Raw genomic sequence first — 17,856 nt, forward strand, 5'->3', positions numbered from 1 at the left:
AGGCTGAAGGCAACAAAATGGTTGGATTTTCCAAGATTAGAGGCGAATGGCACATGTTGAACTCTTAAACACATCAAAATAATACAGCATTTAGCATCGCCAAGCCTTCACAGTATTTTCGCAGTGAGTGGTGAACAATGCTTTTAATCACCAAAGACTGTTGCGCGCTTTGGATTCAAAGACTGGAGGTAATATGCAAATCCAAAATTAACGTCTCATTCCCTTTGCTGAATGAAGCACTTGACTTTGAAAAGTTTGTAACAAGTCAGTCTCTATTCACAGCAAATGTAATCAGACATGCTCTGCCTCTCCGCAAGGCTTTTCAGAGAGGCTGATATGAATCAGGTTTTGATCATGGCTCATTTTTATTTATAAGATCTAGTAGAGGCAGGTTTTTCAAGGGAAGACAACATCATATTTTTGGAAGCCACAGTGTAGCTACAGGTAAATTGGCTCTTCGCACAGATTTGTCACTATCTGTCTCATTTTCCCGTGTAGTGATCTGAGAGTGAGCACGCAGTCCGTCAGGACACTTCAGACCGCATCTTCTCCAGCTCAAACATTCATGAGGAGCATCTCTATCTGGGATACACTTGGCATGCTTTCCCTCTGAAGTTTTAATGATAATTGGCAAAGAAATCATCATTTGCAGTGTTTTTGCCACCTCCGACTCGAGAAAAAGAAGCTGTTGCCTCATTAAGATTGTGCCTGTACTTTTTACACTGACATAAATGTAATGAAAATTACATAATAGAAAGACAAAAGCACTGAATAATTATCATAAGCTTTAAAGAACAATAATGTCAGCTTTAATTTCTAAGACAAAGCTGCTGCTGTCACGTTTTTATCACTTTTTATCAAGACTCAGTTCCCCATAATTAATAGTCTATTCTTGGAATTTTTGCATTTTTCTGTTCAGAGTTTACATAAAAAGAATATAAAGTTCAGCTGGGAAAAGTGGTGGGCAGAGAAAGAATGAAGGATGGAGAAAGAAAAATCAAAGGTCTATGAAAAGGCTAAGAACCAGAGCTTTTAAGTTATTATGATGTGCTGCTCACGTACAGGATGCACCAACGAGGACTTTTGCTTGATCCCGTGGGAACTAGGTTATTGACCTTGCACTTTCACGCTATAACAGGGCCTTTCTTGAATCACCAGAGGTGTTAATTATATGGAGCAGCAGAGTCAGGACACAGGAAATGCATGGACAGTGATGAGTCTGTTATCTTACTCCACAAATAACCATTTATTCTTCACACATTTAGCGAAAATCACGGTTTATTGTAAAGGACACAAGAAGGTAGAGAAACAGACAGATGTAGCAGTAGATTAAGTACTCGGTGCATGGCACATCATTCTTAGGGAGACGACTCACTGTGAGTCGAGTTTTTCTCTTTAATTCTGGCACCAAAAGCTCTGAAATATTCAACAGTGATAGTTGGCCAGCCAACTTGAGCCTCGTAATATGGAGTAGAAGGAGTAAATGAATCTTTGCTACAACACGAGACAAACCGTACCTTCACATTTTAGCTGCGTTAAACAGTTCTTTTCGTCATTTTAGCAGAGGTGGGATTGATTTTGTTTCTGATAGGGCTGCACGATTAATTGGAACAAAACCGAAAGCAGAACACGGCTTAGTATGATTATCAAATAGCAAATGCTGCAAATTATTTAAATAAATATATGCACTACATGTTTAAGAGTGAAGTGGCATTGTGTTTTTACACACTTTTACATGAGACGCCAACATAAAAGCTTGATGGTTTAACATTAAAAAAAAAAAAAATTATTATAATAATAAAACTCAAATATTATTATTTAAAAAAAACAATCACAATTAAAAAAATTTTATTTTTTAGTAATTTGTTTTATTATTATTATTATTATTATTATAATATAGTGAATTTTAACTATAGTAATATTTCTCACTATTTTAATATTTTTATTTTTTAGTAATTTGTTTTGCAATTTCTATCAGCAATTTTTAGCATTACAATTTGTTTTGTTTTTGTTTTGTTTTTTTCTCAAACCGTGCAGCCCTATTTTGTATTCAGTCCATGGCTCAATATTTTCAGAAGCTGCTCAGACAAAAGTTTGAATTTGACCTCATGTTTAAATTTACAGAACTCAAATGACCCCCAATGTGACCTTTAACATTGAAATTCTGGTCTGAGGTGCCAGAAATAGTTTTTAATTACAAACCACACAAATCAAAGAACATTGTGTCCTCACTTTGGGCGAAAAAAAAAAAATCAAAATAGTAAACAAAAAAAAGTAACAATTATTAAAAAACAACCATCATACCATCGTAACCTTGTAAAATCAATATCTAAAACTCTATAATGCATGCCATACTATGCAGTTGGTTTTTATTAAGAAAGTTCAAAATTTAATGTTGGGAATTTCTTTTTCTACATTAGCAGTGTTAGACTGAGTATTTTGTGTTTGTGTCTGTCGTTGTTTATGTTTGCTTACAGTTGTGTGTGTGTGTGTGTGTGTGTGCTTATAAGCTCAGTGAATGAAGAGGGGCTTAAACAGATCTGACATCATTTTTACCATGCAGAAAATCTGCCAAGGCTTCCACTGTCCCTTTAGTTGTGTTTGTCCATTTGTGTCTTTTTTAGTTCCCCATCTGTTTTCACACTTTCCTCTGCTGTCCTTGCTTGGCCTTGTCCAATATGATCTGGGGTCTTCGACTATAGAACAGAAATGACAAGAGAAGAGAACACATGCATACCATAGTGAAGTCTTGCACAAACAGAGCAGGTGATTAGACATTTACACCTTCCTCTCCATTTCCCCCTGTCGCTGTCAGACTGACCTATAATTTGACAAAACCTGTCACCGCTTGCTGCAGTGCTCAAGGCTGACACTTGTTAGCACTAGAGCAAATAGTCATCTGTGAGAGAGTGTGTGCAGGTCTATGCTTACTGCGTCTTGACAGCTCACTTATTACATGGGAAACATGGAAGTTCAGAGACATATGAATGTATAAAGCGAATTTGGTAACACTTTACAATAAGGTTCATTAGTTAACATTAGATAACTACTTTAGTTAACATGACCTAAGAATGAACAATACTTCTACAGCATTTATTAATGTAAGTTAATGTTAATTTCAACATTCATTATTGCATTATTAAAGTCAAAAGTTGTGCTTGATAACATTAGTTAATGCACTGTGAATTAACATGAACTAACAATGAACGTATTTTCATTAACTAACATTGACGAAGATTACTGTAATAAATGTTCATGGTTCGTTCATGTTAGTTAATACACTAACTAATATTAACTAATGGAACCTTATTGTTAAGTGTTACTGCATATTTTGTAAATACATAGTGGGGTCAAAAAGTCATAGACAACATTGCAAATCTGGGGGTTTTAAATTTAATTTAAATCTGAAAATAAACTTTAGTTAGATTTTAAACAAAGAAGCATTGTGATGTACAGTAAAATGAATATGAAATATTGCAGATTCTAAACATTTGTAGGTTACCAATTAATGTTGTGATGTTTTGATTAACTTTTCACTTAAATTATTGTTCCCATAATATGCACTTGTTCAAAATAATTTTTTAAATGTTTTTTTTAAGTCTCTTTATTACAGCTGCAATTATTTGATAATGTAAATGTCTTTATTGTCGCTTCTGACCAATTTAATGTGTACTTGTTTAATAAAATTTTTAAATAATGTAATATTAATTTCTGTCAAAAACATTCTTACCCCAAACGATGTCATTTGTAATGACAAAATTTATGCACAGTAATAAATTGAAATGCATTAAAGAAAGAAAGAAAGAAAGAAAGAAAGAAAGAAAGAAAGAAAGAAAGAAAGAAAGAAAGAAAGAAAGAAAAGCATTTTGAGTTTGTATAATGAATTCACGCATTGTTAAAGGGATAGTTTACCCAAAAATGATTATTATTAAATGATTATTAAAGGCATAGTTCACCTAAATATATGTCTTGTTCTTCTGAAGAACACAAAAGAAGATCTTATATCTTTGTCCATACAATGAAAGTCCAGTGTTGCTTTGCTTTAGTATGGGCAAAAACTGTTGAAACATTCTTTAATATCATTTGCGTTTCACAGATGAAAGAAAGTCGTAAGGGTTTAGAAAGACATGAGGGGGAGTAAATGATAACAGATTTTTCATTTTTGGTGAACTTTATGGGCACATCAGAAAACTCACTTGACTGTGTACAAATGTCTTTTTCATTTCAGATGAACTCTCGGTCTGATTGTGGGAACAGTCTGCTCCCACCTGGAGGTGCAAAGAAAGAGAGAGAGAAACATGTTCATTTAAAAAGCAAATTCAAGAAGCAAACAAAACCCGAGATCATCTAACAATCACGCAGAGAGTGAAGGGGAAAGTATTTTAAATATAAGTCTTTTTTAAATTAATAAATAAAAAATACATATGTGGACTGGCCACAATGGAGCAGTGATACTGTATAGACTATAATTGTTTACATTTTCCACAAAAGCCCTGAGATATGAGATTATACAATGTTGCATAGAAAACAGATTAATCATGTTGCTCAAGGGATGGCGTATTTTAAGGAAATCTTTTATATGCTTGTCTCTATGAGCTCTAAAACAAGCTAGAAAAATGTTTTTGGAGCAACACATTTAACAGAAGACTGCAAGACACCTAGAGACAATGTTTAACTGAAAAATACACTCATATTATTATTATTATTATTATTATTATTATTATTATTATTATTATTATTCTGACAGGATAAAAAAACAGTGAGGTTAAGTTAATGGAAGTGTTATAGGACTGTGCCTGCTAAAATAACTACTTTATACAGGCAGTAAAAAGTAACCATCTAAAACTCTCGCCATATACGTTCTTCACTTTCCTCAAAAAATGGACAAAGAATTGGTCGTAGGAATGTACTGAAACCAGCAAAGATAAATGAATAGCAATTATCAATGTCTGTAAACTGTATGTGCCTCTGGACAAGCTGATGTGTGAGTAATACTAAAGAGCCAAAAACAGTTGACATGCCTTTTTGATGGATGTGATTCGGTACTTCACCATCTGACAGCCACTTCAATTTGTTGTTATATACTCCATAACGAAACAGTCTGGATGCACAATTTAAATGTAAATATTTTATGAATTAATTACTGTATAAAATATCATGTTAATATATTAAATACTGTTCAAAAGTTTGAAGTGAGTTTTTAGGGGGTTTTGATGTTTATGAATATATATATAATGACTTAGTGCTTAATAATGACTTACAATTATTATTAATAATAATAATAATATGTGTGTGTGTGTGTGTGTGTGTATCATTCAAATAAAATGACTTAGTGCTTAATAATGACTTACAATTATTATTAATAATAATAATAATACAAATAAATAAATAAATAAATAAATAAACTTCAGTAACATTAGAAATGTCTTTACTGTCACTGTTGATTAATTTAATACATCTTTGCTTAATAAAAATATTAATTTACAAACTTTTGAACTGTAGTGTATAAACCATAACCCATAAACAATCAAAATTCAAATTTAAAAAATTAAAAATTGAGAAATAAAAAAAAAAAAAAAATAGAAAAAATAAAAGATTCTGAACTATTTCTAGTTCACTAATCAAACTGGGAAATTTGTGACACTGATCATGTGACTCTTTGTAGAGACAGTAAGTGTTTGAACACACACTAATCTATGATTATTTCATAAATGATAAGACACTATGATTAGAAAACCACCCCAATGTGTTTTATCTCACTCACAGTCTCATCTCACACTCCGTCACACACTGCTTTTATCAGTACCATCAGCAGGGTGAGAGCTGCTTTGGGAACCTTTTCATTAGACAATCTTCATGGCACGTCATCTACAAAGAATGACACCTTCTCCCTGGGATCCTGTGTTTCTCTCCCTCTTTCTGTCTGTCATTGTTTCCTGTCTCCACACACTTCCTCACGTGGCAATCCCCCCCCCCCCCTCTCTCTCTCTCTCTCTCTCTCACACACACACACACACACACACATTCAGCTAACACACAGCCATTTACTGTACCTACAATAACACACACACACACACACACACACACAGACACACAGACACTCAAATCCTGCCATTATAGTTGATAAGTGCATGTCAGCAACCAGTGTGATGTATCTCATCGAGCCTACAGTACTCCTCTCTGTTCTGCTGACATATGTAATGCATTGTTTCCATTTCATCTTCCCAGTACTGTCTCAAACCTTCCAGACTAGAGGATCCCACATCATGTGTCAACTCTATATTCCACTATAATTTAAATAATACTGCTTTTGTGTCACGGAATGTAGAGATTTTTAAGCAAGAATGTGCTTAGACTTCAAATATGTGGTTTGTTGATAAAGATTATGATTATTTAAAAATTTGCTTCAACATTTTCGAAAATATGAGCTCCAGGGTGTCAGCGCCCATTCAGCGCTCATGAACCTGCTGAGAGCAGCTTTCCCTCCTAATCTCCCCCCCTAATTTGTTTTAGGTAAATCTTACAGGGCTGTCTTTGGTCTCATTAATCTATTATTTGTTCCAGAGCAAATAGTTATCGCTTTCCTCAACGGACATTCAAACTAATGTTTTATTGTGAATATGAGTTTGAGCTGAATAATGAATGCTGTATCAGATGCATGTAATCGCACTCGCTTCAAAATCTCCAAAACTGTTTGCCAAGCTTATGATTCAATATCATATTTGAAATCACCAATGAAATCTGACAATAACTGACTCATAAATGCTGTTTCTTTTGCTCAAATAGTATTAAAATAAGACTATTCAGGCTAGACCAGCCAGTGTGCATGCACAGTCCTAAGTTACTAACTGCAGCTGCAGTGATACAGCTTAGGTCACTGAATGAGAAAAAAAAAAGAAAAGAAAAAAAAACAATCTCTGCTTTTCTACTCTTCTCTAGCTTACTTACTAATCTAGCTATGTAATAAACTGTAACACACAATGCCAGTTTATTAGACAACTAGAAGTAAGGAAGTAAGGAAGTAAGCTAGAGAAGAATAGAAAAACAAAGAATTTTTTTTTTTTTTTTTTTTTCTCATTCTGTGACCTAAGCTGGCAGAGGGAGCGTTTGTAGCAACATTTGTAGTAGTGAACTGAGGAAGGGAATGGCTGTTCCAGTCATAGTCCTGAACGCCAGCATCAAAACCTTAAATTTGATTCTGGCCACAACTGGAAGCCAGTGGAGTGAGATCAGAGTAGGAAAATCTGGCTGTGCGTATACAATGCTTTCACAAATTTGCTTTGTTCTTCTTTTGTAGGTCGCTTTGGATAAAATCATCTGATAAATGCTTAAATGCAAATGTACAGATTATTGCAGTACATTTACAACAAAACACTGTTTAAGCTTTTTTTTTTTTACAATAATATAATAACAATAATTGTACAATTATTAGAATTATTATTGAAGTTATAAATAAAGCAGATCATTGCAGTACTTTTACAAGAAAACACTAATACAATAAAAAAATCATAACAATAATAAAACAATAAAAAAATAATAAAAAAATAAAACATATTATTACAGAATTTAAAAATAAAACAATTTCACATTTCATCTAACAAGACATTTCAATTTCAATTCAAATTCAATGTACTTGCCCTTTCTTCGTAACAATTTATGAAATTTACTAGCAATTTTTGAGTGAAAATTGTTTCTACATCAAATTGTTTTGCAGTGTTTACTTTGGGCTTTAGATATGAGCGTCTTGTCCTAGTTTAATAAACAGAAATGGTTAAAGTTTTTGTTTTTCTCAAAATATTGTTTGTTTGAGCATCCTGAACAGCCCGACAAAACACTGTCTCACCAGTGGTCTTATTTTGAGGCGGGTCTATCTGATTTGCTGACCAATAAAAAAAAAGAGGAGTGCTTAAGGAATCTGTTTGAAAACAATCATTATTATTAGTTCCATTTGGTGTCATAAAGGGACAGAAATTACACACTTCACCCTTAACTAAATGGAGCAGCAATATTTTCTCATGGGTCCAACAGCAGCGGTTCAATATAGCATTGATCACAAGAAAACTGCTGAGTGAGGACTCAATGCTTATTCTTGAACGAAATTTAATGCAAAGTTGTAAATGATCTTAAATGGCTAAGGGATACACTGAGATGCAATGAACATAAGTCGCCCCATTTAGTCCAAAGGGTTAGGAAGTGGCCATTAGAGTATAAGGGCACTAAAGATTTACCTTCACCATCTGGCAGTCTTTCGGTCCTGTGCTCTCTCTCCTCATTACTGCACTGCTCACAGGCAGCTTACTTGTTGTTGTGATCCGGGGAACTTTCGGGATGTCCTTATGGAAGAGAATATAAAGAAACAGAACGTTATGTTATGAAAGACACAAAGGAACAGAGAGAGAAAGAAAAAGAGGGAAAACAAGAGAGTGCTGGGGTTAAATTCTCCAGATGGTTTATTATAAAGCACAGACAATTTTCTACTTAGGTTAATTTGAAGTCAGTTGTCAACGCTCTTTCTATTGTGATCTACTCTACATGAGTGGCTTTAAAGTCAGAGCACAAAACTTCTGTTATTGTTTTCCATTTAGCAAATGCTTTTATCTAAAGAGACTTACAGTTAATGGGAACTGTTCGGCTTAACAACATAATAAAAAACTGGTTCTGTTTAAATCATGTATGTACTATTATTATTACTGCATGCTTATAATATCAATATGTATATAGTATATATACCACTGATTGTTACAAAATAATTATATTTCAAATAAATGCTGTACATTCGAACTTTCTATTCATAAAAGATTCCTGAAATCGATCCCCACAAAAACGGTTTTCAACATTGATTTTATATATATATATATATATATATATATATATATATATATATATATATATATATATATATATATATAATATATATTATATATACTTGACCAAAGCATTTAGAATGATTTCTCAGCTTTGCATATGACACTGGAGTAATTATTTTTACTGAAAATTCAGCTTTGCCATCATGTGAATAAATAAATTGGAATAATACAACAAAATAGTACTGTTTTTATACTCTATTTTTACAGTATTAAAATAAAAATAGCCTTGTGGATTTCTTTTAAAAACATTTAAATAATCTTACCAACAGCGATATTTTGAAGGATAGTTTAAATCTAGAAAGTTGTTGTTTTTTAATGGAATGGCACTTTTATGTGTATGTTTTGTCTGTAATAATAACAATAATAGTATAACTGTGGAAAAACTAATCACATCAATATATCAAATAATATATATTTGCAATATTTACCTTACATAAGATAAGCAGTAATGTATCAGAGACACAGGGCCAGCAGGTAAATGCGTCTCAGATTATATGTGCTGAAATGGCGACTCTGGGTAAATCGGTCTTAGTGTAAATTTAAGAAAAATAGCACAGTTGGGGACGAGGTTTCTAGCAAAGCTCTTCACACATCCTAGCACTCATTTACTGAGCAAAGACAGATGAGATAAATACTACTGTAACAAACTTTATACAGTCTCTGAAGCGTCTCTCTGGAGGAGTAATGATATAATCAGCTTAGAGACTCTCTGCTCCTCAGAGTGAATGAAATAGAATATGACACACTTATTGCTTCCCCATTGCAAATCAGCATGATATCCACAGAGACTTAGTTTTTGGTAAGCCACTTTTGATCTGGTTTTGACTTGAGTGCTCAGTTATGTACTAAGATGTCCAAACCATGAAAGGAAAATGTGTACAGTATATACTTACAAAAAGTCACTTTTATTATCTTATGCAAAGATACACAGCAGAAAAACTTTGTTTTGGGCTGGTAAGAATCATGGTTATGAGGGCTTTGAGATAGTTGTTAAATTTCAAGTAGAAGTTAAAAAGCCCTTCTGTGCTGTAAAGTTTGCACATTTCACTTCAGGATATATCCATGAATCTTGTATCAAGCCCACAGAAGTCTTGTCTTTACATCAGAAATGGTGTGCTATATTTCAATTCAAACAACTCTCATGAGAAGACCAACAACGTTAAGACAGGATGCCGTGGGGTGAGTGTTGTAAAGAGTTATTAAAATTAGGGTTTCGTGTCTGAGTTATTTGTTCAAAACACCTGCTTTAATTAATTGGCTTGGCCTCCTTGGTTTAAGATGAGCTAATTAGCAGATGTTTGGTAGAGATACCTGCAGGGAAAGCAGTGGTATAAATTTTTCGCTTCTTGGTTTGTTCAAGTTGTCTGTTAATTAACTCTGTTTAACTGTACATGGTGAATCAACAGAGCTAACGATCCATTTCTGTGATTTCCAGCGTCATCATGATCAGTGTTCTGTTGTTGAGTTGAAACGGAGAGATCAAAACTTGTAACTTTTGACCTATTTTGCCATTTTCATGCATTTACTAGTCCTGGTGACTATAATGCTGTATACTTGTAGCATGACTACAAGTACATGATTTAAAGATGATGTATGTAATTTCTGCACCACTATAGACACAGAATGAAATTGCTAATATATATATATATATATATATATATATATATATATATATATATATATATATATATATATATATATTAAAAGGTTTTCCAGATATACACTTGACCTTCCAGATAACATTTATTACGACACACATACACTTAAATATAGCAACAATAACAAATCAAGAGCAATCCGAGGTCTGTCTCAAGAGGCAGTCTAAGTGGCTTCCCAATTATGTTATAGTTTAGTTTGAGCAAACTATTTTTGTCTCATGAAGGAAGATCAGGTTTTACCAGTGTTCATCAATATAGTAACTAAAGCTGCACGACTAAGCTGATTCAGGACAGATTTCATTTTTTAAGGAAAGAGATCATAACGCTTTACAATAAGGTGCCATTTAACATTATTTAACATGAACTAACAATGAAAAGTACTTGAAAACTATTTATTAACCTTAGTTAATGTTATTTTCAACATTTATTAATACATTATTAAAAACAAGCAATTGCCGCTATTATTTAATTGACCTGTGCTAACATGAACTAACAAATAGTTGCATTTCTGACGCAAAAAAAAAACCCTTACACCATGACGAATAAAACGTAAATGTACTTTATTACTAAAAATAGGCTTAAAAAAAAAAACATACACCATGACAAATAAAACTTAAATGTACTTTATAACTAAAAATAGGCTTTTGATGTCTATTAAAGCATAGTAATAAATGTATAATATAAATAAGTTTTAAAAAGAATGCACAATATTTTTAACACTTCAGATGACTAAGCTTGTCGTTTATTTCTTTTTGTGGAGCTATATAATTGATAACGTTTATAAATTTGCGTTGAAACTTGCATAATGATCTCCTGAGCTTCAGCAAAAAAATGAATCACTAAATAATCTACTTAACAGAGTATTTGCTAACAGGCAAATAACACAAACACATAAATGTTACATGCAATTTAACAAGCTACAGCACATGGCATCTATCAACGGCTGTTAAATATGAAGCGACTATCATTTCAAACTTGTTGTTTGTTAAAACCTCACGCTGATGAATCTTTCAGCAGCAGGGACTAGTGTGCGCTGGCTGACAGTATAGGTTTTGCATGGCTGTTTGGAAAGGATTAAGGCTCATTACGTTACCAACAGTTGATGAATAGAGAATGTAATTAAATGTTGAATGGGACACTGTATCGAGGACCAAAAGTCTTTTGCTCATCCACTTAAATTTGAGTGGTAGAGAATTATTTGTACTTGAGAGACAACCTTGGACAGAAGTTTCACAATAACATTTTTAATCTTGCTGAAAGGCTCAAGGTGAGATATTTTAGAAAAAGATTCTCAAATCAACATAAATGCGACATATGATCCAAGGTTCAGTGTCTTAAGTTTTTTTCTAACTTTTTTTTTCTAAAAAAATCAGTTCATTTGGAGGGGGGGTGTCTTCTGTGGAGACTTCTTGTTTACGGACACGAGTATTGGAGCATAATCAAAAAGCACTGCTCTGTCCTCTGGGTAGTGCATATAAACATTAAGATTCTCAGCCACACTTAAGTCTGACTGCTTCTGCGTCATGTAGGGGGAGAAAATAGAGGCAGATTCTCCTACACTGCCTTCTAAATAAATCATGCACTGTTAATGGTTTGTGGTCTCAGCAGTACTGTATGCACTGAGAGATTCCTTTCTTAACAAGTTGGGTGACAGTATGCCTTTTGTGGATTATGGCATTCAACCCTTAGATTACAGTGTTGTCTCAAAGTAACAAACTACTTTTCTTCACTGTACAATAGCCTGATGCATATGAGATGACAATACAAATGTTGAAGGAATAGTTAATCACGAAATGTCCATGTAACTCCATGCACTATACTGTAAGTGTTCCAAAGTCGTTTGATTACTCCAACAGAAATGTTTGATAAACAGAAATCAAAATTCAGCATGAAATTAAAATTCCCTATTGTGAAAATGCTTGTTATAGACAAAAGAAAGAAACAAAGGTGATTATTGTGCTGATGCTAGTAAAATAATACTTTATTTTGAGTCTAAAAGCAACTTTGAAACTACATGTAAACTACCAGCCAGTATTAGTAGACTCTTTGCTTAATATCTCCTAACACTTCATTTTGATTGTCTCCAAACACATATTCTACTGATTTTAAGTAACTTTGCAAGTACATGTCAAATTAATAACCCTAACGTCTACTAAGACTTTCATCATTAGTTGCCATGTAGTTGCAAATTAATGACATGCAAATGATAGTTTATAGAATGTCTAAAACGCACAAAAATCTAAATAAAGTGTAGCCATAAAATGAAAATAATTGGTTAAATAATGTTCTTAGTCTTTCCTTCTAGTGACTAAGTGGCCCACAGTGAAACTACAGGAGTTAACATTTACGCCAAGTAGGACTACCGCTTACAATAATAACCAGAAAAAATGTGGTAACACTTTAGTTTATATACCAATTCACACAATTAACTTGTTGCTTATTAGAATGCATATTGGCTGTTTATTGGTATTTATAAAGCACATATTAATGTTTCATTCTGCATTACCATATTCTAGATCCCTTAACCTTGCCTAATACCTAAACTTAACAACTACCCTACTAACTATTAATAAGCAGTAATTATGAGTTTATTGAGGCAAAAGTCATAGTTAATAGTTAGATAATAGTGAGAATTTGTTCCTGAATGAAAGTGTGACCAAAAAGGTATACATAATAGAGCACTTTTAAATATAAACAATCCCGAAATACCACTGGACTTTTATTTTGAAGTGTTTGTTTTACTATTTACAGCTGCTCAATCAAAAAGATGGAGATATATGCACTCCTACAACAACACATTACAATCTAAACACCAATAATTTATCAATAGTAGAAAATACACGAATCGCTTGGAATAAATATGCGCTATTCTTTTTAGTGAATACCACCTTTCACATTGGTCTTTTTATCACATTAAGCTATTATATGGATTCAGAAGATTCTGAATATAGCAAGTTGTATCCATACATTCATAGTACTTTTGTGCCATTGTACAAAGTTGTCAACTGCAGTGCCTATTCTAATTTTGTGTTCTACAGACAAAAAAAGAAAAAAGAAAAAGTAATTGAATAACTTTTTGAACTATCCTTTTAATATTTGAAGGAAAGACTTCATGAATAAAACAAAATAAAAAGCCTATCTTGGTCATACTATGTATGATGGCCATTTAAAATCTATTTCTGTGGTTTTTCATTAAATTCTGAGAATGGCTTTTCCTCAGGGTGCCAGTACCTTTGCATGCGGCTGCTGAAAGGTGACTCTTGAATTGTTGGCCAGGGCAGAGTACCTCAACAGGTTGGTGGGTGTGGCTGGAAATCTGTGTAAACTTCCTGTCTGGCTGTGAAGGACAGACGAGAAGCAGATATGCACAGTGTCCTTCAGGGCTTTCAATTGTGACTCCTGCAACAAATAAAGAGAGTAATAGGTGAATGTTTATTACATTGTCATCTTATCCTTTTGTCCTCAAAGCTTTTATCTGTTCATTTGCTTCACACTGTCTGTCAAAATTGCAAAATCCCTGGCCTAATAAGATAATAGATTTCATTCTCAAAGTATGCATTTTAAAAGATAGCAAAAAGAGAAAAACAGTAAAGCGGAACTGGAATGATGAAACTGATTGGCTCCTGACTTACCTTATCCAGCGCTGCCTTCTCCAGTTCATCTTTGGCTACTTTGAGTTTATTCTCCAAGTCCATCAGTTGCTGACCCTGCAAAGAAGAGGCATTAATCCTCTTATCTTACCAAACTGACATAAGCCTTATGTATTTATGTATTTATATTTAAATTATATTATATTATATTCCAGAAGTCTAGAGATGCTTATGTTTAGCATTTTTTAATGTTAATTTTAATATATATATATATATATATATATATATATATATATATATATATATATATATATATATTATATTTATTTATTTATTTTATTTATTTATTTATTTTTTGGACCTAATGTTTCTCTGTTTTAAAAATCTTAAATTGGCTGTTTATTTCAAGGTTTAAATGATATTTGAATCCTGCATTTCAATGTGTTCACAGACATCGTGGATAATGAGTAAACTAACCAACGTATCTTTAGATCTTTACAGATTTATTTATATATAATATATTTTGGGTAGCAGGAACTCTACTGTGAAAGCTTATATAATTGAGTGTGATGCTCTTCATTCAGGCAGAACTATATAATGACTTGCCCTCAGTATGTCATTAGTTTAGTTTATAAATATTGCTATATGTCTATGATGCTGTTTGTGCAGTCAACAACAGACTCATTGAGAAGTAAACAGGTGATGCAGATTGCCCATCTGGGATGATTAGCACACGTTATCTGGGATATTGAAAAGTAGCACGCTTGGATATGAGAGAAATTCATATTTTACACAATGAAATTAAATGTTTACACAGATTCTTAAATATGAGTACACATCTAAAATCTAACATGAACAGGCCATGATTGTGCATTTTCACAAGTTTGAATGTTCCTGAAATCATAAACAAATAGAGTCATAAAAAAATGAAGAGTCATTTAGTTTGTACTAAAAAGCCATTAGTTTGTGAAAGGCTTTTTAGAACGAGGTGAAACCTTTAGAAACTACTAAAGCCTTTAGTTTTGAGCAAGAAACAAAGTCAATGTAAGACACATCAGTCTAAAGAAAAATAGCTCTTAGTGTTTTTCTCAGTTACTCAGTGGTTAAGCATGTAGATACGCACAAAGTTAATACACAACAAAACACATGTAGTTTAGAAGTTAAAATAAGGTTTATATGGCTGGCTGGATAAACCAAATAAATCTTTAATATTTCATTTTGTGTTACATTATAAATGTGTTTGTGACTCCAAATGAATGTTCATTGTTATATACTGGCTGGCAAAAAGCATTGTGGGATAATTTGTAATGTGGTTTGTTTTCAATCACTATAATATTGCCATAATCACAGTAAATTGTGGAACATCCTAATTGCTAGTTAAGCAGCTGCCAAAAAAAAAAAAAAAACTGAATTCAAAGTATAATTAAAAGAAAGAACATTGCAATCATTCAGATTGTTTCATATAACAAGCTATTATGTCATTGTGGTCACAATTTAATCTTGAATCTATTTGTACTTATTTTCACAGACTTCTTTCAAGCACAAAAGATAAGAGCCACCATAGCGATGGATCACAAAAGCTGAATCTTAAACAAGAAATGCCTATTGTCTCAGGAACCGAAGAGAACTGATTCTAGATCAGGTGATAAAGGACATCTACTGTACAAAGCAAATGCTAATGCTTTATATCAATAAGTTTTGAAGAAACAGCAGTGCTGCGCAATATGTAACATTCTATAAATAATTTGGCATAAACGTGCATAATTCAGGGACTTAACTCCAATACAATAAGACATGACTGTGATAAATGGCAGCACTTGGAATAAGAAAAAAAATCCATTTAATTCTGGCTATATCTGGGGAAAATAGTTTGGCAAAGCAATCTTGCTCATTGTCCTTCTCTAGCTTTTTGCCATGCTAGCCAAAGCCTCGGAATATTCTTCCTTTGCTTCCCATTACCGAACAATGCCTCTTCAAACCTGTTCATGCTAAAAAGGCAACTCTAGATATAAACTCAGAAAAGAACTTCTTTAATCATGGATGTAAAAGGAGGAAAGATAATCTTCCTACATCGATTTCAAACAGCGGAGGCAGAAATAGATGTACAGCCCAGATGAAAACACTTTAGAGGAAGGTAAGCCCAGATTGGATTCTGCTCTTTGAAAAAGTTTGCCTCATAGAGCAGGTGCCTCAACTAACAAAAATAATAATTCATATTATTTCTTGTAAACATGTGTTAGCCTTTCTTCCTGATTAAGAAACAATAGTTTTAAAGTGATGCACTTTGTGTGAAAACCCAGTGTTTATATGATGGTACCAAAGGGCAATGTGCTGGAAATATCAGCTGACATTTTCCCATCTAACTCTGCAAATAAGGGAGGAAAGGTCAACCTGCATGGCAGGAAAGGTCACTGTTTTTACATGAATCTTCACTCTCATCTCACATGAAAAGGTCAAACCATTCAATTAGAATGCACATATTATTCCTAATTTGTATTATTTTGGCCCAAAACGAAGATTATTATGCATGATTTTTATGACGGTGACATTCACATTGCTTTGTTTGCGTTTTCAAAAACATCTCAGTAGTCCGTGTGGTTAAAAATAGTTTAAAAAAAACATTTTGCATGAGAGGTTTGTGGCTTTTAGACAATTTGTGGAAGCTCTAAAGGCTTACATACTCCTAAAAGTTTTAAAACTAACTTCTAGCAGTTGATTATGATATTCTTTCTCTTCTGGTTAAAATGTATACAATACTGTTTCAAAGTCTTTTTTTTTATTATTTTTTTTATAATTCAGCAAGGACTGACAAAAGATGAAAAATGCTGTCATTTTGAACTTTCTATTCATCTAAGAATCCAGAAAAAATATCCTGGTTTCCACCAAAATATTAAGCAGCACTTTTTTCAACACTGATAATAAGAAATGTTTTTTAAGCACCAAATCAGCACATTATAAAAGATCATGTGACACTGAAGACTGGAGTAATGGCTGCTGATAATTCAGCTTTGCCATTGCAGGAATAAATTGTATTTTAAAATATATTCAAATAGAAAAGAGTTATTTTAAAAGGTAATAATATGTCATGGTATTACACAATATTAAATTCTCAGCACAATTAAACTAAAGCATCTGGTGTGTCCTGACTGACTGACATAGTAAACTGAATTAGAACTATCTTGTATATGGTTACAGTAACAAGACAACACACAATAGTAAGCCTAACAGGCCCTTTTTTGTGCTTCAGAATTGTGGTTAAACCGTTCAGATGAAATCATCTTTTCAAGGAGGCGCTAAGGCCCCTGCGCACCATGGAAGGGTACAGTAATGACACATCCTCTTTGTTTGGTTCTTACCTTAAAAATTAAATCCTTTTTGCCGTACCTCAGTTCTTTCAGTTGGGCTTGGATTTTTTTGGACTGCAAAATGAAGATAAGAGAGAATATGTGTTAGCTTATTCAAATAGTAAAATTGGTTTTAGATTGTGTAGCAGGCTTTTTGTGGCCGTGCCGAAGTGTTCCTTTGTGAACGTTTGCTGGGCAAAGCTCCAATTCAAAGGAGAGACCTTCACTGAACAAGAAAATATAAAACTCTTCCCTTCAGTGGACTGCAGGGACCACTCGATGACGCAAACACATTAACACATCAACACCCAGGCATACACACTTGCACAGTAACACTCACTCCATGGTATGGTATTGTCTTGGCTTGCTGCCTGTGGATTGCTGCCACAGTTGTAAA

General features: G+C 33.2%; 1 protein-coding gene across 1 annotated transcript in view; it reads right to left on the reverse strand.

Moving 5' to 3' along the window:
• Positions 1-1,921: 1,921 nt before the first annotated feature.
• The window catches only part of LOC109110545 (leucine zipper protein 2-like), a 110,204-nt gene continuing 94,269 nt past the window's right edge, over positions 1,922-17,856 (reverse strand). The window contains exons 7-12 of the mRNA XM_042775139.1: positions 17,472-17,534; positions 14,158-14,232; positions 13,757-13,924; positions 8,229-8,333; positions 4,197-4,268; positions 1,922-2,696 (exon numbers count right to left, since the gene is read on the reverse strand). Coding sequence (XP_042631073.1) covers positions 2,592-2,696; positions 4,197-4,268; positions 8,229-8,333; positions 13,757-13,924; positions 14,158-14,232; positions 17,472-17,534 — 588 coding nt within the window. The 3' untranslated portion in view covers positions 1,922-2,591. The remainder of the gene's footprint in view (positions 2,697-4,196; positions 4,269-8,228; positions 8,334-13,756; positions 13,925-14,157; positions 14,233-17,471; positions 17,535-17,856) is intronic.

This window comes from Cyprinus carpio, chromosome A18, assembly GCF_018340385.1.
Source record: "Cyprinus carpio isolate SPL01 chromosome A18, ASM1834038v1, whole genome shotgun sequence".
NCBI lineage: Eukaryota > Metazoa > Chordata > Actinopteri > Cypriniformes > Cyprinidae > Cyprinus > Cyprinus carpio.